This window comes from Peromyscus leucopus, chromosome 2, assembly GCF_004664715.2.
Source record: "Peromyscus leucopus breed LL Stock chromosome 2, UCI_PerLeu_2.1, whole genome shotgun sequence".
In the NCBI taxonomy this organism is placed as follows: domain Eukaryota; kingdom Metazoa; phylum Chordata; class Mammalia; order Rodentia; family Cricetidae; genus Peromyscus; species Peromyscus leucopus.
The window spans coordinates 12,538,505-12,564,808 of record NC_051064.1 but is presented as its reverse complement, the minus strand read 5'-3'; the positions used below and the strand labels follow the sequence as shown (position 1 = coordinate 12,564,808).

The 26,304-nt window shown below is 35.7% G+C and overlaps 1 protein-coding gene across 2 annotated transcripts in view; it reads right to left on the bottom strand.

Moving 5' to 3' along the window:
- The window catches only part of Cnbd1 (cyclic nucleotide binding domain containing 1), a 357,869-nt gene that overhangs the window by 86,964 nt on the left and 244,601 nt on the right, over nucleotides 1-26,304 (bottom strand). The window contains exons 9-10 of one of the 2 annotated variants that reach the window (XM_037202380.1): nucleotides 4,639-4,748; nucleotides 3,117-3,273 (exon numbers count right to left, since the gene is read on the bottom strand). In XM_037202380.1, coding sequence (XP_037058275.1) covers nucleotides 3,117-3,273; nucleotides 4,639-4,748 — 267 coding nt within the window. The remainder of the gene's footprint in view (nucleotides 1-3,116; nucleotides 3,274-4,638; nucleotides 4,749-26,304) is intronic. The other variant, XM_037202379.1, reaches the window with a different exon arrangement.

The following is a 26,304-nucleotide window of genomic DNA, read 5'->3' as shown; positions in this document are numbered from 1 at the left end:
AGGTGAATTATAGAGAGAAGTATGATGAAATTATTATATTCCAGGAAAGACACAGCCCTTACATTCATGATCTCCTAGCAGCTTAGATTTCCTGACCACACCTAAATTTAACTGGATTTGTATAGAGTCAGTCATGGGCTAGGGGATGGTTCAAGGTCCCTACCACTTCCATGAGAATTTTTGGCTATTGATAAATGTTAGAGGACAAGGAACTTATTCATGAGCTCATCAGCCTCTAATTGACAGTTCCAAAGCCATAGCCATGAAGATAGTAACAATTAAATGTAATGGTTCATAAAATTAAAGACATAAATGTGGCAAAAAGTCTTGTAGAGTAGGATGTTGACAGGGATTAGAAGAGGATGTGGGCTGGTATTGAGAGAGAGTAACCACAATACATATATATACGTGTGTGTGTGTGTGTGTGTGTGTGTGTGTGTATACATATATGAAACTGTCAAACAACAAATTGTATTTAAAATAATAATTTTGTTTTGTTTTGTTTTTCAAGACAGGGTTTCTCTGTGTAGCTTTGTGCCTTTCCTGGAACTTACTTGGTAGCCCAGGCTGGCCTCGAAATTACAGCATCCGCCTGGCTCTGCCTCCCAAGTGCTGGGATTAAAAGCATGTGCCACCACCCCTCGGCTTAAAATAATCACTTTAAAGAAACAAATTTTGGATAAACAGTGTCTCAGTACTTGACTATGTGTAAAGTCCTAGGTTCCATCCCCAATGCCATACACACACTTACTTCCATGCACAAGCATACAAGCACACAGAGTGCAAATTAAAGTTAATTTTTCACATGTAAATATGTTCCTTTCATTAAAATTGACCATGCAGAACTGGCTTTTTGGAGCACATTCCCTATGAAGGGATACCTTGCTCAGCCTTGAGGCGGGGGCCGGGGGGGTTGGTCCTGCCTCAACTTGATATGCCAGACTTTGCTGACTCCCCATGGGAGGCCTTCTCCACTCTGAAGAGTGGATGTGGGGTGGAGTGGGGGCAAGGTGGGGGAAGAGGAGGAGGGGAGGGAGGAGAAACTCTGATTGGTATGTAAAATGAAAAAAAAAAACTTAAATAAAAAAAGACCATGCATTATTTTGCTAGAACTATTTTACATTTTTTAAATGTAGTCTTAACTCTCTTAAAACAAAACATAAAATATATAGAATGTAGAAATATAAAGATACTCTAGAATAAACATTGTTTCCTTATGAATTTTGAGAAAATATAGTTCCTAATCATAATTCTCCCTAGGGACTAATGAATCAAGGAAATAGTATGACAGTAGCCTTGTGGAATCAGTCTTAAAATAAATGAACTATAGAATAAATTTTAGAAGATGAATAGCAAGCACACCAACAATTTAATCTTTATACTATGCGATTTATTTAAATATGGGGCTGCCAGGTGGCAAAGGAAATTCTAATACACGCTTGAAAGAAACACATTCCTGTGTTTGATGATTAATTTCATGTGTCAATTTGACTGGGCTAGGGAATTCTCAGCTAGGTGGTGAAAAGCCTTTCAGTTATGTGTATAAGGATATCTCTAAACGAGATTAGTATCTGAATTAGAAGACTGGGAAAGGAAGGGTCACAGTCAGAGTGTTAACAGTAAAATTCAATTATCCAATATATGAACAGAGCTACAAAGACAGATGAAGGGTGAATTCCCCCTACTATATCTCTAATTTCTATCTCCCTTCTTATTATGACATGTATTATCTTCATGCATGAAGAAAACAGACTCTCAAACATTCATACCCCAGAACTTAGTAAATTTCCCCACTACTTGTACACACACACACACACACACACACACACACACACACACACACACACACACACATTTTCTGATCTTTGGTCTTAGACTAGGACCAAAACCAGTTTCCCTAACAGCTTGCCTTGTTCTCAGACCTCAGTCTTTAGACTGAATAACAACATTGGCTTTTGCAAAGAGAATTCCCTGTGGCTTCATGAACTCCTGGTTCCACCTGAGCTCTTCCAGTGAATCTCCTTTACATATATAAATATTCAGTTGGTTCTGTTTCTCTGGAAAACTCTGAATAATATAATGTGTGAACTCTTTATTTACATAAAAGGAGACCTAGTATATTCATGTATACCAGCAATATTCTTAGTGAAAGGGAAAACATGGCATATATAAAGTGAAAGAAATATTATTTTAATTGGTAGTTAGTATATGTTGTTAAGTGATCTTCAACTTCTAGGGTGTTGTATTTGAATGACACAGAAGGGAAGGAAATTAACAAATGCCATTTCATAACCCAACCTTTTAAAACAGACACAGGAAATTAGATTTTTCATTTTGAGTAAGATTTTTAGAAAGTATAGTCTGCACATTCTCCAGATGTATAAACGATCAAAATTTGGGATACAAGTATTCTGTCACTTTGATTTTGTGTCAGAAAATCATTCATCCATGTTAATGTCCAGAAATGTCTCCTAGTTCATTATTTATCTAGTATATGACATTATCTAGTTTCAAGAACCACTTTCTATCTTATTGTATTATGGCTTAATTACTATTCATTTCTGCTTATATTCAACTACATGACCTAATTTTTGATGACATCATTATTCTTTTATGATTACTAGAACCATAAAATTTTAGTAAATGTAAATATTGAAAATATAGCTGTGTGTATATGTGTGTGTGCACATGTGCATGCATGTATGCTTATGTGTGTTTGGTATGCATGTATATTGGGGGGATGTACTTTAAGCATTGTACATATTTGACCTGATTCAAAATAATCAAAGAAACACCTTAAAGATGATCATAAAACATCCATGTAAAATTAGGGCTACTACGTTTAACAGTACCTTATGAATTATCAAAAAGACTAGTAATTTCAGCCCAATTTTTTAAAACATGGCTAATATAATCTGAAAATAACAAAACTGAATCAGAATAGTATAAGGGGTCATCTATATTTCTGTCTGTCTATCATCTATCTTGTATTTCTCTCACCTCTGTTACATATATATCCGCACACACTTGTATACCCCGATTTGTCAATTAAAAAAAACTGCCCTTTACAAAAATCCATTTCATTAAGTGGCACAACAGGTCAAGGGCATTTATGCATTTACCAAGTATATCCTTATCCTCAATAATCGTCATCTCAACTTCTCGTCCGGTAATAATTGTGCACGTGAAAGGAGTTTGAAGAAGAATGCTGATCTCGCCAAAGGACTCCTTCTCTCGAAGTTTACCCATATAAACAAGTTTTTTAGTTTTTTTCTGCAAAAGATATGGACAATAGAGTTTTAATAAAATTATTCATGTAACCATTATTGTCAGAAACTCAGTTATTCATAAACCAACTAGCTAAAAGATATTAGCAATCAAGTTTATTGAAATCAGAGAAAACATTTACATTTTATTTTATTCATTTTATATTATAGCAATGATGCAGTCAAGAACACCAGTGTATGCAAGATAGCTGACAACACTGTCACTTAGTTATGCATCTATTCCATTACTTTAATGTTTGTTTATTCAGGGTATGTGTGAGTTGACCACGATGATGTTTACAATGACGAGATGATGATGATGATGGTGGTGGTGGTGGTGACAATGATGATGATGATGACGCTATGCATGTAGAGGACTAAGGACAACTCACAGGATTCAGTTCTCTTCTTTCACTATGTGGGCCAGAGATCAAGCTCAATTTGTCAGGCCCAGTGGCAAGTACATTTACCAGCTGAACTGTAGCACTACCCTGCATTTCATTTTTGAACACATTTTGATGTCTGAGAAATGTTGAAATAGTGGAAGTTTTCTACTTTATGATCCGAGTGTAACTTTAACCAGCTTTTGTGAGCTACCAATTGTGATAAGCCTTAGCCTCAGTTGGGAGACATGGTTATTGGAGTAACTGAAAGGATGGGGTGGAAACATTGTATTGGTTGTATGTGATGGGGTTAACTGAGATAGGAATTATCTCTTGCCTTTGTTCTTCTATTGTCTGGACGTTTGCTCTGAAGTGTGTTACTGGGGACTGATCTCAGGTCCTTGCACACACTATAAGTGTTCTTCTAGTAAGCCATATTCATATTCCAACTATTCTATGTTTTCTTAGTAATGATAGTTATTTTAGTTCAATAATCTAGTAATTTATTTCACATTAGGGGCCCTGTGGAAAAGACTTTATGACAATTTCAGTACAGGTGTTCCTGGAGACATCTTTTTTGGGTGACTTGATGATCAGGTAACAGTAAGCAATGGAAAACCAATTTTTTCTCCAGGACAGGTGTTCTTTAATTTTTCTTTTTGAACTTCATCTTACCCCTTCTGTTCTATTGTGGTAGTACCTTGCTATGGTTTTCAATTCCATTTCCCTGACAAAGAAGATGAAGTAGCTTATATTGTGGTTATTAGTCATTTTGCAATTTATAAGTACATCTTACTCCATATGCTTCATTCCTGCATCTTTCAGCTTATTATACAAAATAAACCAAATAAAAATTCCCCAAATAATTCAACTTTTATTTTCTTAAATAAAACAAGATTATGATCAATATGCATGAGAAATGCTACCCAGCATTCTTTATTCATTAGAGTAATTAATTATTAAAAATCAACAAATAAGTTGAAACTCACCACTTTGCGTAATCGTTGTTTCACGAGTCCCACAACATCTCTATAAATGTTACAATATCCAGAATTTATAAAACCAACAAATGAAATGACAGTTCCACTTTCTACTAACACTGAAAATGAGAGAGAAAGGGAAAGAGATCCAATTATTTACAATCGTGCTACATAAAAACTATTTTGATTATTCTGACAAGAAAAAATTAGCCTACTTGACTCAATAACTCTTTTTTTTTTTTTTTTTTTTTTTGGTTTTTCAAGACAGGGTTTCTCTGTGTAGCTTTGCGCCTTCCCTGGGACTCACTTGGTAGTCCAGGCTGGCCTCGAACTCACAGAGATCCGCCTGCCTCTGCCTCCCGAGTGCTGGGATTAAAGGCGTGCGCCACCACCGCCCGGCTAGACTCAATAACTCTTTATGGTCGTTTTCTGAATAGATGCCACGTTATATATGCTACATATGTAGAGTAAATTTTTAAAAGTGTATAAATATGTACCCTTTTAAAAATAATCACTGAGAAGGCTTTGTCGGAACAGCAATCAAGTGCTAGTATTGTCTAATAGAGGAGATGAAAGGGAGTCTTGGGAAGCACCCATCTGCAGAAAATGCTGAATTCTATGTTAAAAATATTTCTAGGCACTGGAGAGAAAGCCTCAGCAATTAAGAGCGTGTACCGCTTCTTCTAGAAGTGGAGTTTGGTTACCGTCACCTGTATCAGGCAGCTCTCAAACACCTGAAACTCCAGCTCCAGGGAAATCCAATGGATCAGTGCACCTGCACTAAAGTGTGTGCACACATGCACATGCCCACACAGAGGGGCTAAAGTAATCATAAATCTTTAAAAAAATATTTCTAATATGTCTGATTTTAAACACTCAAAGATTTGAATAGTCAGTTCCCAAAAAGTTTACTACTGACGCTCTAGACTCCATACCTTCAGCTGAACAAGCAAAGTTTGAGTATATTAGCGGTTACAAGGAAAGGCTTTCAGGGTATGCTGACCTTTGGTGAAGCCTGCTTGGTTAGTTCCTATGTGTTCTTATACAAATTACATTATGCCTCTGAGCTGTGGCTTTTGCCTGCTTGGAATTCTCTATGTGTTCCTTGTTTGTCCCCAAATGAGCAAGTGGGGGAAGGGAGGCAGAGAGGATGTGTTGTTCAAACCCAGAGGCTTCTTCAAAGTTCATTCTTCAAAGTTCCCCATCTTTTGATTTTGTGTATTTATGGTATTGTAGGGGACTGGTATTCAGAGTCCTAATACACTGTGCTCTGTGTAATACTGTTCCTCTTGTCACTCTGGCTTTTGATGATCTGATCTTTATAGAATTTCATGTTTGTTTTTCCTTTTTCATTTTAACTTTCAGAATTGCTTTGTAATATGAAATGTAATTTCCCCGGTGACTGATGCTTTCCTTAGTAAATATATGAAATATACTTAGTTATGTATGCCACAGAGTAAATACTATATATGAATTTGTCATTATTACTGTGAATTTTGAACCTCAGGCTTTCTAAATATTTCAACTATATCTAGGATCTTAATTTAAAAGTCACTGAAGGATAAAAAGTTTCATAAGCAAACATCAGAATAAATTCAAAACTATAAACATGTACTTCTAATAGTATAAGCTATAAAAGACACAAAGTGCTATATTTAAAGTATTTAGTTATATCAATTTGCATTGGATAAGGACTGTTATAAGATGTAAATGTTCTCATAAGATTGGGAATATTAGTTGATTAGAACAATTGACCTTTATTATTTATTTCTAATGTTGATAATTTTGAATTTCTTTTTAAAGTTCAGCTTTTAAAAATCTTTAATTGTTTGCTTTTTTTAATATTCTAATATTTCTTCCTTCCTAGGTTTCCAAGTAGACTAGACTGTAACTATTCAACTGCTCTTAAATCATCACTTTAATTTATAAATCATCATTTTAATTTATTGAATGTGCTCATATTTTTTCCCATATTAACTTGTTCTAAAACAGGTTTTTGTTTTGACAGCTCTAATTCTTTTGTGTAATGACAATTTCCTGGTTCACTGACATTTGCCCTTATATTTTCTTTAGGGATTCAATTTTTCTTTTTGAATTTCTATTTACAAATGCCTAGTTCAGTCATTTTTTTCTTGCTTTCAGATAATTGTACACAACACAACACACTATATTTTAATCTATGTAACTTTCCAATATTATCTCTAATACACTATGAAATGTGATTGATTTGGTTGTTTTTCTTTATTTTCTTTTAGAGAAGCATGTAGTCACAAACATTTAGGCATTGTGATGACTAATCTTGATTGTTACCATTATGAGATCTATAATCATCATGTAAACACATCTCTGGACATGTCTATAAGATTTCCTGACTAGGTTAACTGACGGGGGAGGACACATACTGAATGTGTGCAGTATCATTCTATGGGCTGGAGTTATAGATCGAGTAAAAGGAGAAAGGAAGCTGAGCACCAGTAGTTCTTGCTGTCTGCTGTCTAACTCCTGATAGACTGTAACAAGCTGCCTCCAATTCCAAACTCCTGCTGCCATGACTTCCATGGGATGATAGACTATACCTTCACATAAACCCCTTCCTCCTTAAGTTGCTTTTGTGAAGTATTACATTGCAACAAGACATGTAACAAATACAGAACTATTGTTTTGCACCCATTAAAATGCATTTTTTTGCTCATACTTCATGAATTTTTCTATGTTATTAAATTATCCCTTATGTAACATATGTTAAAGAAAAACCTACTAAATACAGAGATCTGTGTATGAATAATAACTTTAATCTTAACACTTTTAATATTTGGTTTTTGCTTGTACTTATAATTTCTGGAATCTAATTAATTTATCAGCTTCTTAACAATAAGGATCGTGATATTTCTCTGCAAAGGCTCTGACTTGTTTATATATTCTGATACTGAAGAGCCCTTCACTACTCAGCCATCTCTCCAGAACCCAAGGCATCATTCTTACCCATTTTCCTTAACTCCAAAGTTAGTTGTCAATTTCTTAAGATCTACTGTGGTGATATTTTGTTTGTGCTCTAATAAATAAAGCTTGCCTGAATATCAGAAGGCAGATCTAGCCACTAGTTAACCATAGAGGCCAGGCTGTGTTGGCATACACCTTTAGTCCTAGAACTTGGGAGGAGGAAGCAGGAGGATCGGGAGTTCAAGGCCACCGTGGGCTACACAAGATTGATCCAGGAAGTGGGGGCTCCTGCCTTTCATCCCAGTACTTGGAATCTCATGTCTTTCATCTCAGTACTTGGAATCTCATACCTTTCATCCAAGTACTTGGAATCTCATGCCTTTTATCCCAGTACTTGGGAGGCGCATGCCTTTAATCCCCATACTAGGGAAGTGAAGACATGAAGTGATATGGCTGGGCAGAGACAAAAATACAAGGTGGGAGGAGTCAGGAGCTCCCCCATTTCAGGATGAGGAGTTGGTGGGGTCAGAAACAGCTGTGGCTTGCTCCTTTGTCTCTCTGATCTTTCAGCATTTACCCCAATATCTGGCTCTGGGCTTTTATTATTAAGATGAATTAGAATTCGAGCTATAATCTACTTCTACTTTAGTTTACTTATTTATTCAAAATTTTTTAAAACAAGTTCTTTCTGGTAGCCCTGATTAGCCTGGAATTCATTAAGTAGGCTTAGCTTGTCTTGGCTTCATAGTCATTTCTGCAACTCAAACAATGAGATTATGGGCATTTACTACCATATCTAGTATATAAGATCTATCTTAATATCTTCTTAATCTAATTAATTATCACCAACTCCTCTCCAAACATCCTACTTTGAATAATTTTCATTTCAGATTTTCCACTGAAACTGTTTTTTTTTTGCTAATTACCATGCTTTTTCAATTATTGTGACTGAAATACTTTAAAGCATGCATTGAAAATATGCGTATATCTTCAACCAAACATTAGTAAGTAAAATCCAACATTATGGGATATGGATGTAATTCAGTGTTAGAACAGTTGTTGATGTGCAGATCTAGTGTTTGATCCCTAGAACTGGAAAATAAATAAATATAGCTAACAATATATGGAAGAATTACACACCAAAATCAAAAGGATTTATTTAAGATATGCCACACTTGTTCAATAATAAATTAATGTAATCCATCATATCAACAGATTAAACAAATACAAAGTTGTATCAATCAATTCAGAAAATAACTTAATTCAATATCTACAGCTGAGTAATAGCTTTGTTGTAGAATATCTAGCATGTGAAAGTCCTTGTGTACCATCTCTAGTACAAAATGACAAAACAATGTTTTAAAAAACTTTAATAATTATTCAAGACAAAGCTCTCAGCAAATTGGTGCAGAAAGCAATTTCTTGAACTTGATTAAAATGTCTATTTACAGATAACAACAAACATTGGGGAAGTATTTTTTCTATCCAGAGTAGAAATATCAATAATATCCTCTCTATTATTTATTTTCCACATATTATTGAAATTCATAAAAAAATGATACAAGAGAAAGAAGCACACAAAATATATAAGGAATAGAGAAATAAAACATTTTCCTATGATGTAATTATATATGTAGGAAATCTGAAAAAAAAAAATGGACTAATGTGGTGGTATTGTGTTCCCCAAAATATTGTGTACTCTAATAAATTTATCTGGGGTCAGAGAACAGACAGCCACTAGATACAAAGGCTAGAAAATGGTGGCACTCACACCTTTAATCCTAGCATTCCAGAGATAGAAATCCCTCTGGATCTCTGTGAGTTCAAGGCCACATTGGAAATAGCCAAGCATGGTGACACACGCCTTTAATCCCAGAAAGCCAGCCTTTAATCCCAGGGAGTGGTGGTAGAAAACAGAAAGATATATAAGGCGTGAGGACCAGAAACTAGAAGCATTTGGCTGGTTGAGCATTTGGCTGGTTAAGCATTTGGCTGGTTAAGCTTTCAGGCTATGGAGCAACACAGTTCAGCTGAGACCCATTCCGGATGAGGACTCAGAGGCCTCCAGTCTGAGGAGACAAGACCAGCTGAGGATCTGGCGAGGTGAGATAGCTGTGGCTTGTTCTGTCTCTCTGATCTACCAGCATGGACCCCAATAACTCGCCTCGGGTTTGATTTTATTAATAAGAACTTTTAAGATTCCTGCAACAGACTAAGATTCTGAAACTCATTAGGGATATCAACTAAGGTAAACAATACAAAATTAAAACATAAAAGTCAATCATACCAATAATTAGCAATTTGAAATTAAAACAATACTTATGTTTAGGAAGTTAGAGACTTTAAAGTGAACCTATTATTTTTGTTGGATTAGTCATGTTGTCAAGCTGCATGCTGAGTAACTGTTCTTCTCTCAACCATGGTCAGAGATGCTTCTTACTTTAGTGAGTCAAGATTAATGCAGAAATTCCTCACTATTCAAAGTGCTGAGAATAAGGAAGTTAGAATGCTGAGCCATACATGGGATATCTACACCAACCTATTTACCTTCTGCCAAGACCCAGAAATATCTTGGAAGTTTGGGCAGAAAGTATGTAAAAACTGAAGGAGAGGAGGGTGGCAATATGAAACTCTGTCTTCTGGATATGATATGACTATATGAACTCAAATCAGCTGTGGTTACCTGAATAATATCTACACAGGATCAACCCAGTTGAAAGTTTAAATACAGGTTTATAGGGAAGAAGTACCTAGGCTCCACCCCTAGTTGAGAAGCTATTGGCAGTTGATGGCTTCTCAGACAGTGAAAATCATTTATCTCTGTTAGAGGAGAGGTGGTGCTGTGGGATGTTCTGTATGCTATGAATGTGTTGCTCTGATTGGCTGATAAATAAAAGGCTGATTAGCCAGTAGTCAGAAGGGAAGTATATGTGGGATAAATAGACAAGGACAATTATGGGAAGTGGAAGGCTGAGTCAGGAGACGCCAGCCTGCCATCCAGGGAGCAGCATGTAATGGCACACAGGTAAAGCCACAAAACACATGGCAACATATAGATTAACAGAAATGGGCTGAGTTTAAATGTAAGAACTAGTCAGTGGTAGGCCTGAGCTAATGGCCAAGTAGTTTTAATTAATATAAGTCTCTGTGTGTTTACTTGGGTCTGAGAGGCTGCAGACCAGGAAGGACACAGAAAAACTTCAGCTACAAGGTGGCAAGTGATTGGCTTATTAAGACCCAGCAACTGACCCCATACAGTTGAGTCTTTGGGCAACAACTATTAAATTTAATGAGTTTAAACATAATAATAAAATAAAATGAACAAAAGGAAGGCATGAAGTTGGAGGGAACTATGTTTACAAGTTCTTGGCAATAAGGGTGGGATATAATCAAGCTGCATTTTAAACATATATAGAATTTTCAAATAATAAGTATATATTACTAACATAGCATACTATCATGTATATTTGCATAACCTGAGTTAAATACTTCATTATAAAAGTAACCAAATGTATACAAGTGAGAAAAGTTACAAGACACATATAAATCTACAAATTATGCACAAGTGATGAATGGTATCCAAGAAGTTCTATGTAAGTATAGTAATATTTTACATCAATAAATGGAAGGATCTAATATTGTTACTATAGAAGTTTCTTCCTAAATTATCTACAGACTCAGTATTGCTATATTAAAACTAATAATGAAAGTAAAATTAAAAAATAAGAGATGAATTTGGGAGGGAACTCATTAAAATTCCTCTGTAACTTTATTTTGCAGATACTAACACTGATTTGATATCTCTTAGAAAGTTGCAAAAGACATAGAAACACCAGCAAAATATTGAAAGAAAAGAACAAAGGACTACAAAGGACTAAAAAAGATACTACTGTAGTCAAGACTTATAAAATAACCTTCCTCAAAGTGCTGTAATGTTACCAGAAAAGATACATAGAACAATGGAATGGGACAGACACCAGACAATGGGATCTACATGTAGTCAAATGGTTTGGAAGGAGAAGCAATGTCTAAACACCGAAAATACTCATTTCAACAGATTACAAACTTAATTCAAACACCAATGTTCCACTCTTGATAAAATCTCAGGATGAATCTCAGGAACTCAATGTAAAATGAAAACCTGCAGGACTATGAATAGAAGGTAACCACAAGAATACAGAACCAGACATATTCTAGGAAAAAAGTTGGCTAAACATTAGAAATATCAAATTGATGTCACCAGCTAACTTCGCTTTTCTCTATTTATTGAAAAATAATAATTTTAAATGGTTACTTTAAATGTTTATTGACAAGAACATAAAGACATGTATGGATCTCCCTCAGAAGAACCAACAAAATAATCCTGATTTTCTCAAAGACAGCACATCACTAAGGATGCTGAATGAGCAACCAGGGAGAGTGATAAGTGGCATTCTGTAATGGTTCCATTATGATTGAAGAAAACTTGTTTGAGTGTATCTTATTTCTTTTCTTTAGAGATATATTTTAAATATTTTAGAAATATGTGAATAAATGAAATACCAAGATACTTCTAAATAGCTGTTTAGTTATCAGAATCATTCCATGTAATGTCTGAAACATTACCGTTAATATTTCAGACATTAGCCATGCATTCTGTGATAGAAAGCCAAATTTGATTCATATTTTATTTTTATTGTAAATATTCTTTAGATAAATTCTAGGAATATTTTCTAAAATCGTATTTGTCAAACAAATCTAAGATTAATATTAATGCAATCTGTGCCCAAAGTGGCATGTTCTGTATCACTGTGCCCTTTCCAAAATAGAAGTTAAGTAAATGGTATTTTAATGCAGAAGTTTGCCAAGGTTTTTTGGGTAAAGAATGACTTAGTGTTAAATAAACATCATAAAAGGAGACTTCTCAGTTCAACATGAATAAGCATTAAATCATGAAATAATTTTTGAAAGTAAAAGAAAGCCACTTGAGATGTTTAAATGCTGTAACTATAGTATTTGATCCAAAGCATATGAATTTCTAATCTTTTTAATGAATACAAACATAACAGCAAAAATCTTTTTAAAACTCCTGGAAGGCTGGAAATCTAAAGAGAGCAATAGAGAAAATCAAGTCTGGCAAGCTAGTCCTCTATTTATCAAAAATTTGTCATGTTTCAACAGAGTACTTTTGTGCAATATTATATGAAATTTCTGAATTTTCTAAAATGCTACTTATATCCACTGAAAATACGCAAAGCAACACTATCTTTTAAGTTTGAAAATTGGTACTAGAGATAGTGGGTAAATTAATGACTTGTGTAAGGTTACTGCATGCAAAAGTGCACAAAAATGAATGAGAATAAAGAAGACAAAAGAGAAAAAGAAAGATTGTCACTGGCAAAGTTTTATTTCCTCTTTTGGTGGATAAAGCAAATGTCAATTACATTTCAGAGCATTTGCAATTCTAATTTATAACAGACATTTAACCTGAAAGCTTTGAGAAAACACATATGTAATCTTAACATGAAGCAACGCCACTGACTCAGAAGTGGCAGTATTGGAAGAGAAAGAGCTTACCCTGTGGTTTATCATGGGTTAGGAGTGTCATGCCATAGAAGCTGTGCATATAGGAACTATGTATACTACTCTGAGACTGTTCATAGGAAAACACTGCAGCCATGGAGCAAAGCACCATTTATTAAAAGAGATTTTTATCTTAATGAACTCATGTGGTACTTTGAGGAGGGAGAAAATAAGAAGAGAGTAACTTGCATTTCAAATATTGTAGCTCCCAGATATCATTAAAAGCAGTACTAATGATTGTAGACAGAGGTATAGATTACAGAGAGGGACAGAAGCAAAGGCAAAGGTATATTACTGTTTTCGGGGGAAAAAAAAAAACAGCTTTCTTATACAAGTAATCTTGAGCAGAAATCCACCCAGACCTCCCAGAAATACTCAGAAGGAAATGCATTTCCTACTGTTATAGGAAAGCAATTGTATGAGTAGACAGAACAGCATCGTAAGCACTGCTCCTCTGCAAAGTTTAGAACATTTGTTAAAGGTGAAACCTCCTAAAACACAGCTTGCACTTATAGTTCAAATCTTAGGCACCTACAAATGACAGATCTGATGAAGATTAGAGCTGGACAGAAACAGAGATGAGTTGGGACCAACAGTCACATAGAAGACAGAACATATTCAAGATAAAAGGGAGACAGTTCTGTTCACTTCTGACCTTTTGCTGCATAAACACATTAAAGACCTTATTCATGCCAGAATTACATTTACACAAGGCATGTACATTTTGTTGTTTGCATCCTTTTAAAAAAAATATACTTCCCCTCTTTGGCAATCTAGTGTTTCAAGAAGGATTTTATCATTGATGAGCTGTAATTCTGTCCCTGCCAGAATGAATTGTTCAGAGCAGATTTTGACTCAAGCCCAACCAGTGAGTCATACCATAATTTTCCTGGAATAGTCAGGATTTACACTGGGTTAGCTGGCTGTGAAGACTATATAGCTGTATTTGCCATGGCCTAAGGAGGCTTGAAGGATAGGAAGCAGAAATATAATCCAGTAACTATTGAATCCAGACATCTCTGAAGATGACTGCCTGAAATTCCAAGTTCTATGAGACAATGCTTGTTGTACATGAATTTCCCTTCCTTCTGTGAAGTTGATTTCTGCCTCTCACTAATGCAGAGATACCTAGTAAGCCATGTTAAACCTAGAATCTGTGATGCTGTCATGGACTACCTACTCACTAAGACATTGGCTAGAGAATAAAATGATAGAATAAGGATATGCACTCAAAGAGGTTCTACCTTAAAATTTATAGATGTCACGTTAAAGTTAATGGTATTGTAATTCATTATTTCTATAGATGTAAATGTCTTTTGTTTGCTTAGACAAAATATTGGATTTATATTCACATATTTTGGTATTTTAAAATGAGAAAACAGAATTGTGTAATTTTATTTTTTAAAACATGGTCTCTTTTAAAGCAGGCTGACCTCAACTCTCGATGTAACTATCCCTGACCTTGAATTTCTGGTCCTCCTGCCTCCACTGCCCAGGTACTGAGGTTACAGAAGTGCACAATTACACTTGAACATTTTATTTTTTTATTTGTTTGTTTGTTTGTTTGTTTTTGTGTGTTAATGTGTTTTTGTTGTTTTTTCCAGACAGGGTTTCTCTATGTAGCTTTGAAGCTTGTCCTGGAAATCACTCTGTAGACCAGGCTGGCCTCGAACTCACAGAGATATTGTCTCTGCTTCCCAAGTGCTGAGATATAGGTGTGTGCTACCGCCACTCAGCATGACCATTCCATTTTTTAAATACAGAGAAATTTAACTTTACATCTAAATATAAGATATAAAATGTTTATAGTTAATTGCACTAATAGGAAATATAGTTTTCCATAAAAAATTCCATGAGATTGATAACAATTATTTGTGGGAATAGATCCTTAAAAGTAAAGGAAAATGATTTGTCTCCTAAGGAAAGCTTCAGCAGTCACCTGTTTAAGTACAAGGAATGGTCTGGTGTATTATAAGGACTCCAACTACGTGAGCATTTCAGTATTAGAAGAATACTATTATTATTAACTGGGTGCTATTTGAATCCAAGGGACAGGAAATAATAAAATAATATTTTATTCATTTTAATTTAATTACAATCTAGAAGCTAGGTTTTTAAGATCGATGGTAGTACTTTTTAATCTTACATAACTGGTTAACATGGTGTTCATCTTTCTTACAATAACTAAAATGAGAACGATAAATCCAGAGTGATAAATAAAATCATGCATTCTCCAAATCCTATCTTGGTTGCATCCAACATTCTAAATATATCTTTTGTCATATTGAAAAAAAATTCCGAACAAAACTCCACATGTACATTATGTGTGATTGTATTGTTTTTCTGTAATTCCTGTAACAACAAAACAAAACAAACACATCAAATCTAAAAGGTTACAATCTTGAGTTCCTTATCCCAGAAACCTGACAGTAAGGTACAATCAGGCCTCACTCCCCGGGAAGCTTGATGCTGGGGAGTCATCAGTCGCTTTTCTCAGCTAGCATCTGGATCAGTCTATTCTCTGCCTGCGTTCTCACCTCTTTATTCCTCTATCAAATGTTTCTCTGTATTTTTCTTATCAAATTATGTGTCCTAGCACATATGACCCACTTGAAAACTCAGGATAGGTCTCTTGAGAACATACTTTGCTTTATAAGTTAAGAATTGGTCTTTTGGCAAATAAGCTAATAATTGTGATTTCTATAACATATATATATGTTATAGAAATATATATAATATGTATATATAAAGCCATTTCTGTGTCACAATAGAAAAAACAATATAAGAACCAGACAAAGACCCCCTCAAATAAAGAAAATTATACACTAATAAAAATGATGAACATAAACAGAAACATTCACAATTAGTGGAATTCAAGAATACATCAGAAAGATTATCTGCCATGATAAAGTTGCCATCATCACAAAGTGTCTCCACTAAATCAGATTCACTGCAATTATGTTGTCTCTCCACTGCTGTTCAACATAGTGCTCAAAGCCTTAGCTAAAACAATAAAACAAGTGACAGTTATAAATAAGATGCAAAAAGCAGATAATGCCATTCTATAGGTAAAAGACCTAAAGATGCCATCAGAAAAATTCTACAGCTGATAAATACACTCAACAAAATAGCATAAAGAAAACATACAAAGGTTAGAACTTTCCCATATTGAAATGACAAACATGCCCAGAAGGAAATAATACCATTCAAAAGAGTCTGCTAAAAATCGTGAATAAATATAAGGAAGTAAAGTACTTATACACTGAAAATTTTAAGAACTTGAAAAAAAAAAAAAAAAGAAATTGAAGAAGATACCAGAAGACAGGGAACTGCTATGTCCACTGACTGGTAGGATTAAAAAATTTAAAATGGCCATACTACCAAAAATCAATCTAAAGATTCATTCCCATAAAAATCCCAATGAAATTCTTCACAGAAATTGAAAAAATAAAAGCAATCTTAAATATAATAAGGAAACAAAAAGACTCAGGATAGTCCAAAAACTATTAAATTAACAAAAGTATTGCAAATATTGCCATCTCAAACTTCAAGTTATACTATAGAGCTATGACAATAAAAACAGTGTGGTATTAATATTAAAATAGTCCTTGATCAATGGGAAAGAATTGAGGACCCACACTCCTATAGCAACTTGATTTTTGACAAAGTAGCCACAATACACATTGAAGAAAAGATAGCATCTTCAATATATAGTGCTGTTCAAACTGGGTAGATACATGTAGAATGTTAGTCTTTCTGGACTTAGGTTACCTCACTCAGAATGATTATTTCCAGCTCCATACATTTATCTTCATATTTTATAATTTCATTTTTCTTAATAGCTCTGTAATGCTTCATTGTGCTAAATACTATTGAAATATGCCACATTTTTTAACCATTCCTATTAATGAAAATCTAAGCTGTTTCTGTTTCCTGGCTATTGTGAATAGAACACCAATGACTATGGATGAGCATGTATCTCTATAATAGGACATAGGGACCTTTGTGTATATGTCCAAAAGTAATATAGCTGGATCAAATGAAAGATATATTTTTCATATGATTTCACACAGATTTCAGTACTATGACAGTTTCCAATTCCATAAGCAATGACTAAGTGTTCCCCTTTCCTCTTTCCTCATATCTATATGAGCATTTGTGATAGCATTTGTTCTTTGGATCTTATTCATTAAGACAAAATCTCAAAGTAGTTATAATTTGCATTTACTGATAGCTAAAGATGCTGAACATTTTTAAAAAATATTTCTCCTTCATTTGTATTTCTTCTTTTGAAAACTCTATTTAATTCCATGCACTAATTTTTACCTGAGCTGTTTTATTTCTTAAAGTTTAGTTTCTTGTATCCTTTATATATTCTAGACACTAACACTCTAATGGAGAGCTAATAGAGATATTTTCTGCAGGATATTTCAATTTACATTATTTTCAACATTAATTAGGAATAAGTTCATAGGGATTATATAATGATACTAGTAGGATTATTTCCATAGAATATTTTGAAATGGTAAATATTCATTAGACATTTCTATTACTAGTTACTACTCCAGCAAAACTTTTATTCCATATCATAAGAATTTTTTTTCCAGATTTTTTTATTTTTATTTTACAACACCATTCAGTTCAACATAATAGCCACAGATTCCCCTGTTCTCCCCCTCCCCCCAGCCCCCCCCATTCCCACCTTCTCCAGATCAAGGTCTCCCCCGAGGACCAGGTTCGACCTGGTAGACTCAGTCCAGGCAGATCCAGTCCCCCCTCCCAGACCAAGCCAAGCGTCCCTGCATAAGTCCCAGGATTCAAACAGCCAACTCATGCAAGAAACCCAGGACCCGGCACCAACGCACAGCTGCCTCCCAAACAGATCAAGCCAAATGACTGTCTCACCCACTCAGGGGGCCTGATCCAGTTGGGGGCCCCTCAGCCTTTGGTTCATAGATCCTGTGCTTCCATTCATTTGGTTATTTGTCCCTGTGCTTTATCCAACCTTGGCTTCAACAATTCTCGCTAAATAGTTGGCTTTTGGGTTCCTCAATCCATTCAAATGTTACTGATACTGACCAACCTGTGTTTTTCTCTTAAATTTTTTACTACGTGTCTCTTCAGTGATCAAAATACTTTCCATTTTGATAAAACACACAAGATAAGACCCAATAATATAAATTGCACATCTCTTCTTTTCACTGAAGTTCAAGCACCTGGCTTGGGTTGTTTTTGCCGAGCCATTCTTCCTTGGCGGTGGCAGAGAATGAACTCGGGGAATTGCACAAATTACGTTAGTACTCTATCACCGCGTTCTATCCCAGCCCTTAAGCTGGATTGTTCTATCAGCTATTCTCAGTCAAAAATCTGCCAACTATGCCACGCTAATTTCTTGGCCTAGATGATCATTATCATTTACTTTCCAAATAAATAAATCCCCATTTTCATTTTGTTTTTACTGTCTTTTGGAAAGCAATCAACTAATATTCGCCACAGTAGAGAATATAGTGTGCACTACTAAACATTATTTTAATGGTGATATTTGGAACACACCTCATCAGTTTTAAATTACACTCCATATCTTTTTTAATTACTAAATCTTTAAAATCAAAATGCAAACTCTGTAGTAATGAATACTTTGTAGTTACTCAAATATTTGATTTCAAGATACATTTTTATTGCCATAAGGGCAACTAGCATAGTGTTTCAGACACAGCAGATGTTCAATAAAATATTTATTAACTAAAATCAAATGATGATATTCTGACAAACCCTTATGGATGTTGTCTTTGATAAAATGATTAACCCTCTCATAGCTTTCAATTTTTAGTTACAGACAGTCGACTCCCTTCATGTAAGTTTAATTAGTTTATTGCACAGTATTAGGAAGCTCCAGGAATGTCAGAAAACTAGATTTCAACAGAACATAGCAAGTAAATAAAACAAACAGCAGAAAAGGCCACTCAGAGTAGTGAGTGGAGGAACCCTCATTGCTGTTGCTTGGCCTCTTCACTTGTGGTGTGTGAAGCCTGAGCCTCAGACCAGCATGCTCCTCACTGGGCTTGTTAAAAGAAAGCTGTTACCCAGTCCCCCACATGCTGCTGAAGAACTCAACCCATCACTGAGAACCAAATCTTCACAGAGGATTCCACAGATAGAGTTCTAAATTTCTCCTGCCTGGGCAAGGAAGCTGGAGATGTTAGGAAGTAATTCAACAGTGCAACCTGCACCATTCATCATACTCACATGGTTCTCAAGGTGATGTTTATACCAGAGTGTGTAGGAGAAGAAAGCTAATATGTGGGGATGTTTGATGAATTTTTTCTCAATGATAATTAGATTTAACATCTTATAAATCAGAAAGGTATACAGTGAAATTTAAATAGAATGAATGAAAATGAAGTTGGATTGCTATGGATATCACTCTATATAAATAAAACACTGATGGCCAGTGACCAGGCAGGAAGTAGGTTGCCAGGCAGGAAGTAGGTGGGACAAGGAGAGAGGAGAATTCTGGGAAGCGGAAGGCTGAGGAGGGAGACACTGCAGCCACCGCCAGGACAAGCAGCATGTAAAGACTCTGGTAAGCCACCAGCCACGTGGCAAGGTATAAGGTATAGATTTATAAAAATGGGTTAATTTAAGATAAAAGAACAGTTAGCAAGAAGCCTGCCATGGCCATACAGTTTATAAGTGATGTAAGCGTCTGAGTGATTACTTTATAAGTGGATTGTGGGACTGCGGGGTTTGGTGGAACCTGGAGAAAAGCCCTCCAGCAACATTGGATATTTGATAAATTCTACAAGTTCTTTCACTACTAGTGATTTCATAGTTGAGAATAGACTTTCAGACACCATTTACCTAATGACATTATCACCATGCAAGTGCTTATGTTACTTAACATCATCCCAAGTCCAATTGCTGTGAAACAATCCTTTTCTGTACTATGAATATGCATTACTCTAATTGGTTAATAATAAAGCTGATTAGCCTATAGCAAGGCAGGAAAACGTAAGGTGGGAAAGCCAAACTGAGAATGATGGGATGAAGAAGGGTGGTGTCAGAGGAGTCACTAACCAGATGGAGAATGAATTAGACATATAAAATGTGATAGAGGTAAAGGCAACAAGCCTCAAGGCAGTACATGAATTAATAGAAATGGACTAAGTTGTAAGAGTTAGTTATTAATAAGCCTGAGCTATAGGCCAAACATTTCATAATTAATATAAGTTTGTGTGTGTTTGTTTGGGACCAGGTAGTCTGGACAAAAAGTGCTGATTACACATGGCATTCCAACCTGAAGGTGAAATTTCCACATAAAACCTGACAAAGCTTAAAAGGGGATTCTAGATACACAAGAATAAAGTTAAGTATAACTTCTTGGTAGCTACCTTTTCTGTGGTGGATTCTGTTTGCTGGTGGTGAGCAGAGGCAGAGCTCCTTTAGGAGACAGCTGTCTGGCTCAGTGCTAGTGGCAAAAATGGGTGGCTCTTTTAAGAGGTCCTACTACCAAACCCTTTATGGTGTTTATGAGCAGCTGGCAACACTGCTCAGTGGTAGCATGGACCTAGAGACTCCCCAGAGTTGGGGTGATAAATGTGGCTCTGACCAGTACCTCCAACAAAAAGCTAGACTCCCAGGAAGCCAAGGAATGAGACAGAGCCAGCCACCAAAGCCACCGCTTTGGTCCTAGCCATGCCACTTACCAGTTTAAAGACTCATGTGGTCAGAAAAAGATAAATATATACAGTAAAGACCGATTCAGAGAAAAACAAAAACAAAAACCTCTAAATGGTTTACAATATGTTTAAAAATATACATAGACTAGGGAAAGAAAAGAAAACCAGTTTTTAAAAAGTCCTTTCAAAGGAATAGAATAATAAAAAAAATATAAGCCACATAAAGATAGGAAATACACAGAGTCTGAGTCCTATATGTTATTATGTTGTCTTTATATTTTTTTGTCTGCTAAGAGACATTGGATTACGGAAACAGCTGAATCAAACCAACCTACTTATTTTTTAAACATCTTAATTTCACAATTTAAGTCAAAAGATACGTTACTTTTGGGAAGAGGTTACAATTCATTTACACAGGAAATGAGAGGCTATGGATTTATTCTGGATTAAGAAAAATCAGGTTTGATTGAAGAACATAAGGGAATCTGTGGTTGGTATGCAAAAGGAATAGAAAATCTCTTGAAAAGGGGGGGGGGAGCTACAAGCCTCAGGGCAGTACATGGATTAATAGAATGGGTTAAATTGTAAGAGCTCGTTATTAATAAGCCTGAGCTATCGACTGAGCATTTTGTAATTAGTGTAATTTTTTATGTGTTTATTTGGGACCAGGCAGTTGGGACAAAAAGTGCTGATTACATCCAATTTGGGTTTCACTCACCTTTATTGTGTTTAAATATAGTGGAGTTCCAGAATTATTAATAGGCAGTGCATTACAATGAGAGAGCTCTCTACTAATCCCTTATAATGATAGAAATTTGTAATAAAAAGGTAAAATAATATGTTTGCATAGAGGAATTGGGAAACAAAAGTACATTTAGGGTCTTAATATTCAATCAACAAAACTAATTCCTTGAAAGAAAAATGTACTAAGTGCTAAAAGAGCCATGAAATGACCAGCATAGGGTTTAATTATTTTCTTTGAAAATTATAATCATATTTTTGTCTAAACAAAAACCCTGCCATCATCGCTATCATTCATCAGCAATTTTTAAAAAACCTACAAACCTTAGGTACACTTTTGTCTGCTGAAAAAGAAAAGAAAATGAGTCAATTTCAGAAAAATATGAAGCCTAGATGGAAAATTGCCCATAAGCTACAAGTTCCTAAATACTGTCATGGCCTCTGAAGTCAAACAGGGTTTGGGAAATTTCAGCCCATGGGCCAAATTTGACCCAACAACTGTGTCAAATAACTTTCAAGGTAAAAATTGTTTTTTACATTTTTAAAATAGAAAATGGATATGCAATAAAGAAATTGTATATAAAGAAGTGAACATTTTAAAACAAGTGTTCTCTGATTATTTTCAGAAAGATTGCAAATTAAGATATTAAATGAATATTGATCTTTGTGAAGAAAGAGAGAGTAGTATAATCTAAATTGGTCTAAAACAATCTAATAATGAGTGAATTTGGCTTAATGAAAGTTTAGGACATCCAGGAAGGGGGAATGACAAGTGAAAAGGATCAGGTAGACAATGGCAAACACACGTTGATGATGGATTTCAAGTTTGACCAAGACATAGGTAGACATGAGACAATAGAGTTACACTGAAACTTGAAGCAAGTAATATTTTAAATTACATTGGAAACTTTTGAAATTTTACTAATAAAGGGGAAACATATTATTTCTAAGCAGATGCCAATGAGAAACAATTCCATAGCTGATAATACAGATAAGACCAGGAAATAAAGAAAAAAAAGAGTACAAAGAATTTAAATCGGCAAAATGTTGACATAAAGCCAAAGACAAGAGAAAATTGTGAAATTGACCAGAGAGAAAATCTCAACATGTGCACACAAACACCAATGGGTCTCACAGCTACTTTCACATCAGAAATGATAACAGAAGACAGAAGATAGTGGTATAACACCCTTCACATGTACAAGCAACATGATCAAATGCAGATCCTATACATACCAAAAATACCTCATAAAAGCAAATAAGAGATTTTTAAAAGCAATCAGAAGATAAAACAAAATAATATGTGTTGCTACTACACCATCTAAAAGAGTAAGTATTATAATAACTTGAAACTACTTAAAACACCCCCAAAAATTACCACTAAAGGAAAGAATATAATTTAAAAGTAAAAGACAGATTAATATTTGTCTTCTTTTATCTAATTTAAGGAGTTAATGATTAAAATAATGTGTACAAATATTTCCTCTCTAAGTAATAAAAATGTAACGAAATATGCCAATAACCACATGGGAAACATCACTCATTACAATAGCCACAAATAATATAAAATACCTTGGGGTAACTCTAACTAAGCAAGTGAAGGACCTGTATGAGAAGAACTTTAGGTCTCTGAAGAAAGAATTTGAAGAAGATATCAGAAAATGGAAAGATCTTCCGTGCTCATGGATAGGTAGGATTAACATAGTAAAAATGGCAATCTTACCAAAAGCAATCTACAGATTCAATGCAATCCCAATCAAAATTCCAACACAATTCTTCACAGACCTGAAAAGAACAATACTCAACTTCATATGGAAAGACAAAAAACCCAGGCTAGCTTAAAGAATCCTGTACAATAAGACAACCTCTGGAGGCATCACAATCCCTGACTTCAAGCTCTACTATAGAGCTACAGTAATAAAAACAGCTTGGCACTGGCATAAAAACCAATATGTGGACCAATGGAATCTTATTGAAGATCCTGACATTAATCTGCACACATATGAACACATAATTTTTGACAAAGAAGCCAAAACTGTACAATGGAAAAAAGTAAGTATCTTCAAAAAATGGTGATGGCATAACTGGATGTCAACGTGCAGAAGATTATAAATAGATCCATATCTGTGACAATGCACAAAACTTAAGTCCAAGTAGATCAAAAACCTTAACATAAGTCCAGTTACTCTGAACCTGATAGAAGAGAAAGTAGGAAGTAGTCTTGAATGCATTGACACTGCAGATCACTTCCTAAATGTAACACCAGTAGCACAGACACTGAGAGCAACAATTAATAAATGGGACCTCTTGACACTGAGAAGCTTTTGCAGGGCAAAGGACACAGTCAATAAGACAAAATGAGCCTACAGAATGGGAAAAGATCTTCACCAACCCCACATCTGACAGAGGGCTGATCTCCAGAATATATAAAGAACTCAAGAAATTAGACACCAAAATACCTAACAGTCCAATTTAAAAAAATGGGTTGTAGAGCTCAACAGAAGAATCTCAAATGGCTGAAAGACATTTAAGGAATTGCTCAACATCCTTAGTCATCAGAGAAATGCAAATCAAAACGACTCTGAGATACCACCTACCCGTCAGAATGGCTAAGATCAAAAACACTGGAGACAGCTTATATTGGAGAAGATGTGGAACAAAGACAACACTCATACACTGTTGGTGGGAATGCAAACTTGTACAGCCACTTTGGAAGTCAGTATGGTGCTTTCTCAGAAAATTGGGAATCAACCTCCCTCATGACCCAGCTATACCACTCTTGGGCATATACCCAAGGAACGTTCAATCATATCACAAGGACACATGCTCAACTAAGTTCATAGCAGCATTATTTGAAATAGTAAGAATCTGGAAACAACCTAGATGCCCCTCAACTGAAGAATGGGTAAATAAAACGTGGTACATATACACAATGGAGTACTACTCAGCAGAGAAAAACGACATCATGAGGTTTGCAGGCAAATGGATGGAACTAGAAAAAATCATCCTGAGTGAAGTAACCCATATTCAAAAAGACAAACATGGTATATATTCACCCATAAATGGATACTAGATGTAAAGCAAAGAATAACCAGACTGCAACCCACAGCTCCAGGGAGGCAAGCTGGTAAGGAAGACCCTAGGAAAGATACAGGGACCACCCAGTGACAGAGAAATGGATGAGATATACATGAGCAAACTACGGGTGAGGGGAGGTAATGGAGGGTAAGAGTCGGGGGAATGAGAGCTTAGGGGAGTGGGAGGTTCTAGCTGTATCAGGAATAGAGAGGGAGAACAAGGAAAAAGACACCATGATAAATGAAGACACCATTGGAATAGAAAGAAGCAGAGTGCTAGGAAGGTCCCCAGAAATCCACAATGATGACTCCATCATAGACTACTGGCAATGGTTGAGAGAGTGCCTGAGCTGAACTACTCTGGTGATTGGATTGCTGAATACCTTAACTGTCATCATAGAACCCTCATCCAGTGATTGATGGAACCAGATGTAGAGATTCACGAACAGGTCCCAGGCAGAGCTCTAGGAGTCTAATCGATGAGAGATGGGAGGGATTCTATGAGCAAGAGGTATCAAGACCATTACTAGAAAAAGTACAAAGACAACTAGCTAAGCTAATGGAAACATATGAACTGTGGACCAATAGCTGAAGAATTCTCATGGCCCTGGACTAGGCCCTCTGGATAAGTGAGACAGTTGATTAGCTTGAACTGTTTGGGGGACAGCCAGGCAGTACGACTAGGACCTGTCCCTAGTGCATGAGTGAGCTTTTTTGAACCTAGTACCTATGCTGAGACACTTTGCACAGCCTTGGTTTAGGGAGGAGGGGCTTAGACCTGCCTCAACTGAATGTGCCAGGCTCTGCTGACTCTCTATGGGAGACCTTGCCTTGGAGAAGGTAGGGTAGGGGGTGGGTTGGAGGGAGTTGGGGGGAGGAGGGAGGACAGAGGAATCTGTGACTGATATGTAGGATGAATGGAAAATTTCTTAATTAAAAATAAATAAATAAATAAAAGAAATAGTGCATTCACAAACTATGCTAACAAAAATGATATAGGCCACACTTTAGTTAATTACTACCAGAATGATTCTGGAGGTATTGGCATATTTTGCCTGCTGATAAGAAAAATTCATCATTTTCAGAGTCTTATGGCAAAAGCCCATACCTGTAGACGGGAACAGATTGAAGTATAGGAATCAACTCTTAGAAGGAGCGGGTCTGAGATAGAGGAGGAGACCAGGAATGTCACACAAAAAAATTTTTTAGACAAACAAAATTCTTGAATAATCTAAAGGATCCACCTTCCGGAGTCTGTTCAACACCAAAACAGCTGCCTGAAGCATCCTTGTTTGCTGTGGGATGTCCTGTATGCTGTGAATATATGTTGCTATGATTGATTGATAAATAAAATGCTGATTGGCCAGTAGCCAGGCAGGAAGTATAGGCGGGAATAGCAGAGAGGAGAACTGGGGGAACAGGAAGGTGGAGTCAGAGAGACGAGGACAGCCACCATGAGGAGAAGCATGATGTAAGACACCAGTAAGCCACTAGCCACATGGCAAGGTATATATTTATGGAAATGGGTTAATTTAAGATGTAAGAACAGATAGCAAGAAGCCTGCCACGGCCATTCAGTTTATAAGTAATATAAGAGTCTGGCCGGGCGGTGGTGGCGCATGCCTTTAATCCCAGCACTTGGGAGGCAGAGGAAGGCGGATCTCTGTGAGTTCGAG